General features: G+C 44.5%; 1 protein-coding gene across 1 annotated transcript in view; it reads right to left on the reverse strand.

The window, feature by feature from the left end:
* The window catches only part of LOC138948670 (mechanosensory protein 2-like), a 49,570-nt gene that overhangs the window by 8,542 nt on the left and 31,028 nt on the right, over positions 1 to 10,000 (reverse strand). Inside the window, exons 2-7 of the mRNA XM_070320257.1 lie at positions 9,372 to 9,499; positions 6,491 to 6,600; positions 5,827 to 5,982; positions 5,207 to 5,410; positions 2,136 to 2,191; positions 1,060 to 1,138 (exon numbers count right to left, since the gene is read on the reverse strand). Coding sequence (XP_070176358.1) covers positions 1,060 to 1,138; positions 2,136 to 2,191; positions 5,207 to 5,410; positions 5,827 to 5,982; positions 6,491 to 6,600; positions 9,372 to 9,408 — 642 coding nt within the window. The 5' untranslated portion in view covers positions 9,409 to 9,499. The remainder of the gene's footprint in view (positions 1 to 1,059; positions 1,139 to 2,135; positions 2,192 to 5,206; positions 5,411 to 5,826; positions 5,983 to 6,490; positions 6,601 to 9,371; positions 9,500 to 10,000) is intronic.

Raw genomic sequence — 10,000 nt, forward strand, 5'->3', positions numbered from 1 at the left:
ACCTGTAGTCATTTTGACACCAGGCAACACAGCCTCCAGACTCTCGAGACAGAGGACACATACTTGGGATGAACCAAAAGTACAATGTATCACGAAATCAATCAATATGAGGCTTATATCGCCCGTATTCCGTGGGTACAGTTCTAAGCGCAGGGATTTATTATTTTTTTAATTTTTATTTCATGCAATTTATATCGCGCACATATTCAAGGCGCAGGGATTTATTTATGCCCTGTGAGATGGAATTTTTTACACAATACATCACGCATTCACATCGGCCAGCAGATCGCAGCCATTTTGGCGCATATCCTACTTTTCACGGCCTATTATTCCAAGTCAAACGGGTATTTTGGTGGACATTTTTATTTATGCCTATACAATTTTGCCAGGAAAGACCCTTTTGTCAATCGTGGGATCTTTAACGTGCACACCCCAATGTAGTGTACACGAAGGGACCTCGGTTTTTCGTCTCATCCGAAATTGTAGACAATGGCGTCAAGAAAATTATAAGTTAGGAGAAGGGGCTTTACATTACAGGTACACTGGAAACCTTCCTTCCTCGGAGCTAGGAAGCGAGAATGAGTATATGATGGCTAGCTACGCAAGAATTAAACACCATTGGTTGATACCAAAAAGGTCGTTTGCACTAGGCAGTAAACAGCCATGGACAGCCAATCGGATTGGCAGCTGCGGGGCCGCCTTTCTTTCTCGCATAGCAAGCATCTCCAAATCCTAGCATTCCTCGTGGCAAGAATTGCCCAAGAAACGGTACTTCCTCGCCCCACTAGCTTCACTCGCCAATAGAATTCCGGAAATAACTCTGTCAAGTTTTTATGGGCAGCAAAGGGTTACCTTTCCTTGGAAAAAACAGGGCTAACAAAACCACGTGACAAAATAGGCCAAGCATTATTGAGTTGCATTTCTTACAGGTGCTCGCTGACAACATGTAGCAACACACCGCTAGCTAGTTTGCCCTCTTTTTTTCCCAGGCAAAAGTTATTTTCGAACATCATCTATTCTCGCTTCAAAGAAACGGGGGACTACTGTATTCACACTCACCTTAGCACGTGCTTCTCTTGAAGCCTCAGCCTCGGCAGCCATGGCTCTCTGCAGCTGGACTGGCAGGCGCACGTCCTTACTGAAAACACATTTCAATGATTTCAAATGCAATTCAAGATGGCAAATGAATGCATTTATGGTGGACATGTTTTTGGTCATTTACATGTGTATGCCGTTTGAAGATGGCAGCACCTGTGTACAATAAGCAAAGTAAAAAGTAGTGGGGCCTAGGACTAGAAAATTCAATTAGATTTTGCAAGGATGTCTTTTGGTATAAGCAGTTGGCATAACGCCTATAAAACTTATTTCAAATCACCCAAAAAATGTGACAACTTTTCAACAAATTCGCGGAACTTTTTTTTTACAGTACATGAAAATTGATGACACTTTTATAGTAATGTCGCTAAAAAAAATTGCGGAAGAAACTAAATACCTAGCAACACTCTTTGCAACACAAAGTGTTCTCTCATCACTAGACACCTTGTTTCAAAACGGATATTCTGACTGTTGTCTGTAGACATTCATGCAAAAGTGTCATTCATGTTCACTCCAATGGCCAGGATAAATTTTATGCTATATGGCGGATTAAATTCTTGTTTGTGATGTCCTGATTACATCATATTACGTCATTGACAAATGTACGCGTCATCGCCTAGCCGCGCTATGGGCAGACGCCATCTTGGAACTGATGAGTAACACATGCTTACCTCAGCGTCTCATTAAAACCGTCTTGTTAAAAACACACAAGCTGTGTTTATTCTTAATTACATGTTTCACTTACAACATTAGCAAGATCTAGATCAGCACTTTTCAGGACGTGTACGGGAACGTGTACGGGTAACGTCATCAAATCTAGTTTTTAACGTCACGCGTTTGCCAAGATCTGCGGCAGTCTTGGTGGTAGCAAAACAACGTATGCATTTGGAACATTGGAGAAAAAAGTGAGTCACGGGTGACGTAATATGTACACGTACACGTACCGGTCTTTGCTACACGTTCGACCATCTAGAACACTGTATTACATTGTACTTGTCTTGTTCTCCTTGTTTGACACAAGAATGGAACATTCTACTCACACTTCAACACGCTCCACCTTGATTCCCCAGGGGTCTGTGGCCTCGTCCAGTGAAGTCTAAGGAAAAACACAATATCAAAAGATGTCTCATTACATGCAAGATAAAGAACATTACATTTTCGCTTACACTTGGTATTGTGCTTGCGTGTTCACATAACGGGGGATAAGGCACTAGCAGGTCTGCACTTTAGTTGACCTGGGAGGTCGGACAAATCTCCACCCTTAACTTTCCAGGCGAAGCAGGGATTTGAACACTCAATCAACCTTCCGCATTGGAGGCCGACGACTTATTCACTAGGCCACTGTTAACGAACCGAGGCTCTTCAAAACTCTACAATACTGCGGTTGTTTACCTGGGATTTAAACACTCAACCTTTCGCATTGGAGGCCGGTGTAACACGAAATTTGTACTCCACGAAAAATTTACTCCGGAGTAAACATTTTGTACGAAATTCTTACTCCGAGTAAATTTTTCGTACGAGAAAAGAACTCCCCAAGGCACGAAAAAATTACTCCCTCCACAAAATTTTTACTCCCCATTTTTTTTACTTCCAGTAAAAATCTCGTACGCGAAAATGGGATGCGGGCGAAGGGATAATGCCAGTATGTGATCTCGCGCAAACGAATGTCGCGCTACCCTCCCTCCACCCCTTCCACCACCAAGACTAACAGGGGACAAGGGAGTAAAAACTTCGTACACCTGGCATGGAAAGTTAAATTGCTCGTGTTAGGGTGAAGTCATTTATTCGATTTTTATTCGTCAGGGGAGTAATATTTTTGTACGAAATTTTTACTCGGAACTCACCTGTCGTGGGGAGTAATTTTCTCGTGTAATGGGGGAGTACTTTTTTCGTAAAGGGAGTAACATTTTCGTACGAAATGTTTACTCCGGAGTAAAAATCTCGTGGGAGTAATTTTCTCGTGTTACACCGGCGTATTTTCCACTAGGCCACTGCGCCCGTACTGAGGCTCTTAAAAAAACCCTCTATAATACAGTGGAACCCCCTTTTTCAGGGGTGGGACTCTCTTGTGATGAAAAAAGAGGAAATCCCTTTTTTCTTGGGGGGTTCGGGGGCATGCTCCCCCGATTTTATTTTAAATGGTACATTAAAATCTGTGCAATCTGGTGCATTTTGAGACTAAAAGTCAATTCGTTTGGATCAGGTAAAAAAGACATTCTTCTCACCCCCCCCCCCCCCCCCCCAAAAAAAAATCCACAAAAAAACACCCAATCCCAACCAAACATAAAAAACACTTTCAAACAACAATGGTAAATTGTAATGGTGCATATTTACGTAATGAACCATGTATCCATAATCCAATACTGGCAATAGTATGATCCAAGTGACGCCCCAGTGCATTGAAGCTCAACATGACTATTAGTTATCAGGAGTGTTCAGTCAGCACAATTTAACTCTCAAGCCTCCAGTGTTCTGTTCCATCTTCACTTCTCTCCATATCATTCAGTCAACAAGTTATAGATACTGTGATGAAATGGGACGCGGAAAAAAAATTACTCCAGCGGAATTCGTAAGTTGTGTCATCGGAAATCCGCGGATTCGCGGAAAAGTCCCACCCCTGCTTTTTAGACCCCCAAATTGAAGACTTCCTCCTTATTAATATCTTGTTTTCTCACATTTTCTGTTCATAACCTCTGTAAATTTACCCCAAAGACCTGGGCGGGGATGTAGCTCAGTCGGTAGCGCGCTGGATTTGTATCCAGTTGGCCGCTGTCAGCGTGAGTTCGTCCCCACGTTCGGCGAGAGATTTATTTCTCAGAGTCAACTTTGTGTGCAGACTCTCCTCGGTGTCCGAACACCCCCCGTGTGTATACGCAAAGCACAAGACCAAATGCGCACGAAAAAGATCCTGTAATCCATGTCAGAGTTCGGTGGGTTATAGAAACACGAAAATACCCAGCATGCTTCCTCCGAAAGCGGCGTATGGCTGCCTAAATGGCGGGGTAAAAACGGTCATACACGTAAAAGCCGTGGGAGTTTCAGCCCATGAACGAACAAACAAACAAACAAACAAACAAACAAACCCCACAGACCTGATTTTCTCTTCTTCGTTCATGGGCTGAAACTCCTGCGTAGACCGGCACGGTTGGCCTAGTGGTAAGGCGTCCGCCCCGTGATCGGGAGGTCGTGGGTTCGAACCCCGGCCGGGTCATACCGAAGACTTTAAAATTGGCAATCTAGCGGCTGCTCCGCCTGGCGTCTGGCATTATGGGGTTAGTGTTAGGACTGGTTGGTCCGGTGTCAGAATAATGTGACTGGGTGAGACATGAAGCCTGTGCTGCGACTTCTGTCTTGTGTGTGGCGCACGTTATATGTCAAAGCAGCACCGCCCTGATATGGCCCTTCGTGGTCGGCTGGGCGTTAAGCAAACAAAAAAAACCCAAAAAACTCCTGCGTTCACTCATGTTTTTGCACGAGTGGGTTTTTACGAGTATGTATGACTGTTTTGACCCCGCCATTGAGGCAGCCATATGCTGCTTGCACTGATTTTCTCTGATTTTGGGAGGTCTTTTTTTTCTTTTTTCTTTTTCTTTGTTCATGGGCTTGGACTCCCATGTTCACTCATGTTTTTAGCACGAGTGGATTTTTATGAGTATGACAGCACACGCCGTGCATTCAGGCAGCACACGCCGATTTCGGGGGAGGCATGCTGGGTATGTTTGTGTTTCTATAGCCCACCGAACTCTGACATGGATTACAGGATCTTTTCCGTGCGCACTTGGTCTTGTGCTTGCGTGTACACACGAAGGGGGTTAAGTCACTAGCAGGTCTGCACATAAGTTGACCTGGGAGATCGGAAAAATCTCCACTCTCAACCCACCAGGCGGCAGCGACCGGGATTCGAACTCACGACCTCCCGATTAGGAGGCCGACGTCTTACCACCACGCCACTGCGGCCGTCAGGGAGGTCCTAAAAGGGGTATTCCATTGAACTGTGGTTGTTTAGCGTACTGAGGCTCTTAACAAGCTCTTTAATTGTAAAGTTATGATGTTGCGCTATATGAATGCTCATTTATTATTATTATTATTATTTAATACTGCGATTGTTTACCTGCATGAAGTGGCTGATGGCCTCCCTGTCGGACAGGATCTCGGCCAGGTTCTTGGTGCCGAGCGTGTTACGCAGGGTGGTGGCGGCCAGGAGCTGGGTGGAGCGGGCAGCGTTCTCCACGTTGTTGATGGAAGAGGTGGCGTCGCTCACACGGTAGTACACCACGGCGTCCACCGCCACCGTCACAGAGTCACGGGTCAGAACCTGGCGGGTAAAAGATGGGCAGAGGCTAGAGACAGTGGTGAACACCCAAAGATCTGAAAAATATTAAGAAATAATAAAATGTAATTGTTTCCGATATCAAGGCCTCAAAAATGAGAGTGGGTAGGTATGTTTTTTTATTTCTTTGTTATTTTTGTTGATTCGAGTTTTTTTGTTTATTTCGACAGGTGCATGTGGCTAATATTGTCCGGAAATTGTGCGAGCTGTGTCCACTGGAAACAAGACCTCCTAAAATGTTCCCAAAGAAGCTTTTCTGTGGACCATGTATTTCCCATTTGACCATGTGTTTCCTGTTGAGGTTGTTTTTACAAGGTTTTGTTAGCGGGGCGCAACTCCTTTCCGCTTGTAAATCCTGGCACATTTATTTCCGAAAAGGTTTATTCACATGACAGACTCACCTCCTGGGGAGGAACGTCAAAAGACACGGTCCTGAGGTCCACCTTCTTGTACTCGTCCATGCAGGGCAGAATGAAGAACAGTCCCGGTCCTTTCGCTCCACCAGATAAAAGTCGACCCAGTCGGTAGATAACCGCTCTCTCATATTCCTGAACAATCTGTGATTTACAAAGGAAAAAAACTTAAGTTGATGTTGTTTTTGTTGTTGTTAAGCACATCGTGTGGGGTGTTCAATTTCTGCAAAAAAAGCTTGCACACACACACACACATGCACACACACAACAGCACACACACACATGCAATAGCACACGCACACACACACACACACTCACCCACACACACACACATGCACGCATGCATGCACACACGCACATCTTCTCTCTCTCTCAGTCTCTTACACACACACGAGACACACACACACGCAACAGCACACGCACGCACCCACATGCACACACGCACCCACCCACATGCACATACGCACCCACACACACACATGCACGCATGCATGCATGCATGCATGCACACACGCACATCTTCTCTCTCTTACACACACATGAGAGGCACACACACACACACACACACATACACACACACACACACACACACACACACACACACACACACACACACACACACACACACACACACACAGAGAACAGCACTTACCTTGATACAGGCACAAAGAGAGAAGGGGAAGAAAAGTACGACCAATATCAAGGATAACCCCGTCAACAGGAAGCCACAGAAACCGATATTGTGTTCCTCCTGCCCTTGGTCTGCAAAATCACAAATATCAAGAGAATGAAAATAATCCTATCCTTGCTTCCTTCTCTCAAAGGTTTTGGCTGGCCTAGACTCTCCACAATATCACAAATAATTATGTGGATGTTAAAAAAAAAGATGATTCAGGAATGGGCCATGGGAACTGTGACTCCTGAAATAGCATGAAACTGATGAATGAGAGCAAAAGAACAGACAAAAGAACAGACTTTCTGGGCCTGAATTTCAAAATATACCTTATACCCATACCCCCTGGAGCTCACACATTTTGTTTTAGGCCAAAAAAAAAGTTGTATGTTTCTGGTAACATGGCTACAAAAAATAGGGGGTAGTTAGGTAGGGATTTTTGTGTGTGTGTGTGTGTGTGGTCAGGGTAGAAAATAACTATACAGTGACGCAAAGAGACTGGACTTACTATACAAAGAGAAAGACAACACATTACAAAACAAATGAGACAAAAGGGATGCGGGGTTATCCCCCTTGTGTAGTCTGTTACTTTCGTTTTGACGCTTTTTTTTGTGCTTTATTTTTTACAAATGCAATTTAAAAAAGTCTAGGGTCGGCGGGAAAAAGCTAGGTAGGGTCGGGTGACCAGAAACATACAACTTTTTTTTGTGTGGCCTCAGACAAAAGTCTTAAGATTGTCAAATGTTATAATATTTTTGTTTTGTTTTATTGTGTTTTTCTGTCAATGGTGTTAGCTGTTTTTAAATCATGTCTCTGACTGACTATTCCAGTTACAGTGGAACCCTCCTGTTAAGACCCCCCAATTTAAGACTTCCTCGGACGGGGATGTAGCTCAGTCGGTAGCGCGCTGGATTTGTATCCAGTTGGCCGCTGTCAGCGTGAGTTCGTCCCCACGTTCGGCGAGAGATTTATTTCTCAGAGTCAACTTTGTGTGCAGACTCTCCTCGGTGTCCGAACACCCCCCGTGTGTACACGCAAAGCACAAGACCAAGTGCGCACGAAAAAGATCCTGTAATCCATGTCCGAGTTCCGTGGGTTATAGAAACACGAAAATACCCAGCATGCTTCCTCCGAAAACGGCGTATGGCTGCCTAAATGGCGGGGTAAAAATCGGCCATACACGTAATATTCCACTCGTGCAAAAAAACACGAGTGTGCGTGGGAGTTTCAGCCCACGAACGCAGAAGAAGAAGACTTCCTCCATTTCAAGACTCTGCTTTATCAGATGTTCTGGTCATTAAAGGTGGTCGTCTACATTTTTGCTTTTTTTCAATAATCTTATGGTTAGATTTCGCTAAAAAGTTATGTCAGATGATGAATGAACCATGGGGGAAAAAGTTATAGAAAAAAAAAAAATGTGTAAAAAAAGATTTTTTTGGGGGGTAGCGTGACTCACGCTTCCAATATTTTGTTTTCTGTTTGCTGAGAACATGTGCTTTGCCTAAAAATACTGACCAATCAAATTCATGTCACTATGCTTATAAATAGCCACGCCCAAACAAGTGCAGCAACAGTTTGACACTGGAGCGCTGTCCACGCTTTTTTTTAAACGTACGAAATGCACGGGATTTGAGAGGAGTTTTGCGCTTAGCATTTTCCAAATAAGGATATCCTACTAGTACTATGAGTACTACGCTGGAATACTACAATGAATTTTCAAACGGCTACACTGGCTTCGTCTTTCCTGATCGAAAGGGGGTGTATTGTTGATATGTGTAGATAATAGACTCTGCATTGTAATGGTCAAATGGCGATTCCGGTATAAAAATGTAGACAAGGACCTTTAAGCTCTGTAAATTTACCTCCATTTTAGGACTCCCTCCTTTTTAAGACCCGATTTTTGCCGATTGTTGAAGATCTTAAAAGCGGGGTTCCACTGTATCATCCTCTTTGGATGAATTGCTGGGACAAGTACTGCTCTAAGGATAGGTCTGAATTATTTGGCCCCACAGTCTTTTCAACTCACTAGCATTTGAATGGCTATAGTCTTCAGGGGCCAGAGGGGGGGTTACAACCTGGGGTCCAGGGGTAGACACCTTGTGGGGTACACGGGCAAGGCCCCGCTGGGGGGGGGGTCTGGGGTGCTTTGCCCCCCAGACGCTGAAGAGTTTTAGCTATTTTATGAACAATTTATGGCTTATCCTTGATTTTAAACATGATCAACTGGTGTCAGCAGCCACTCATTATTTCTTTTAAAGTTAGTATTACTTTTTTTTTTGACAGCCCGGGGGGGGGGGGGTTCCGGAATCCCTGTAACCCCCCCCCCCTCCCCCCTAATCCGCCCCTGGTCTTGTCCAAGTATTAAAACAGAATGATAATGATGAGGGATGATAAAGCATACATGTGTCCCTGTTTTCCAAGCCCTTACATTTTCGCCACGACCTCGGGAGGTTTATTCTACAAACCCACTGGTGATCTAAGGGGACTTTGCTGAAAATCAACTTTGGGAAATAAACCCCTCGCTGATTTTTACATTTACTCAAGTTTTGACTAAATGTTTTAACATAGAGGGGGGAATCGAGACGAGGGTCGTGGTGTATGTGTGTCTGTCTGTCTGTGTGTGTAGAGCGATTCAGACTAAACTACTGGGCCGATCTTTATGAAATTGTACATGAGAGTTCCTGGGTATGATATCCCCGGACGTTTTTTTTTTCATTTTTTCGATAAATACCTTTGATGACGTCATATCCTCTTTTTGTAAAAGTTGAGGCGGCACTGTCACACCCTGTCAAAACCGCAAATATCAACCAAACCCAATCTCTTGTCAAGCGTATAACTGACTGTGCGGAATGCTGCATACCATCTCTGTTGGTGAACTTGACCTCGTTGTTAGCCATTGTGCTTCCAATCAGAGAGACTCCTTCGGCCGATGGGTTGGTTTCTTGTAGGGACGGAATTGTTTCACTTGTCTATGTATGCCAGCAGGCTCTGAAACAAGTAACGAAAGCACACCGTCGCAAACACTGCAAGTTGAATTAATGATCAGTCAATACAAATGCAAGAACAGTGGAACCCCCCCTTTAGGGGGGCCCGGGTAGCTCATGTGATAGAGCACTGGACTTGTGATCGAGAGGTCGCTGGTTCGAATCCGGGCCGGGACGGACACGGGTCAACTTTATGTGCAGACCCAGAGACGGTATCCATCTCCCACCCCCGTGTCACCACAATGGCACGTTAAAGATCTTGGTCATTCTACCATAAGTGCAGATGGCTGATACCACCTAAACACGCAAACATCAAAAAGCCGTGAGGGCGTAAAACTCGAATCGTATAAACCAATTCATGTCCAATATAGGCAATTAAGACCTGACGGACAATAAGCCCCTTAAAATGTACCCCCCCTTTTAAAGATCCTCCGAAAATCTGAGAAAATCAGGTCTTAAAAAGGAGGGAGTCTTTTAAAAGGGGTAGGCCTAAATCTACACAGGC

This window comes from Littorina saxatilis, linkage group LG15 (genome assembly GCF_037325665.1).
Source record: "Littorina saxatilis isolate snail1 linkage group LG15, US_GU_Lsax_2.0, whole genome shotgun sequence".
Classification (NCBI taxonomy): Eukaryota; Metazoa; Mollusca; class Gastropoda; order Littorinimorpha; family Littorinidae; genus Littorina; species Littorina saxatilis.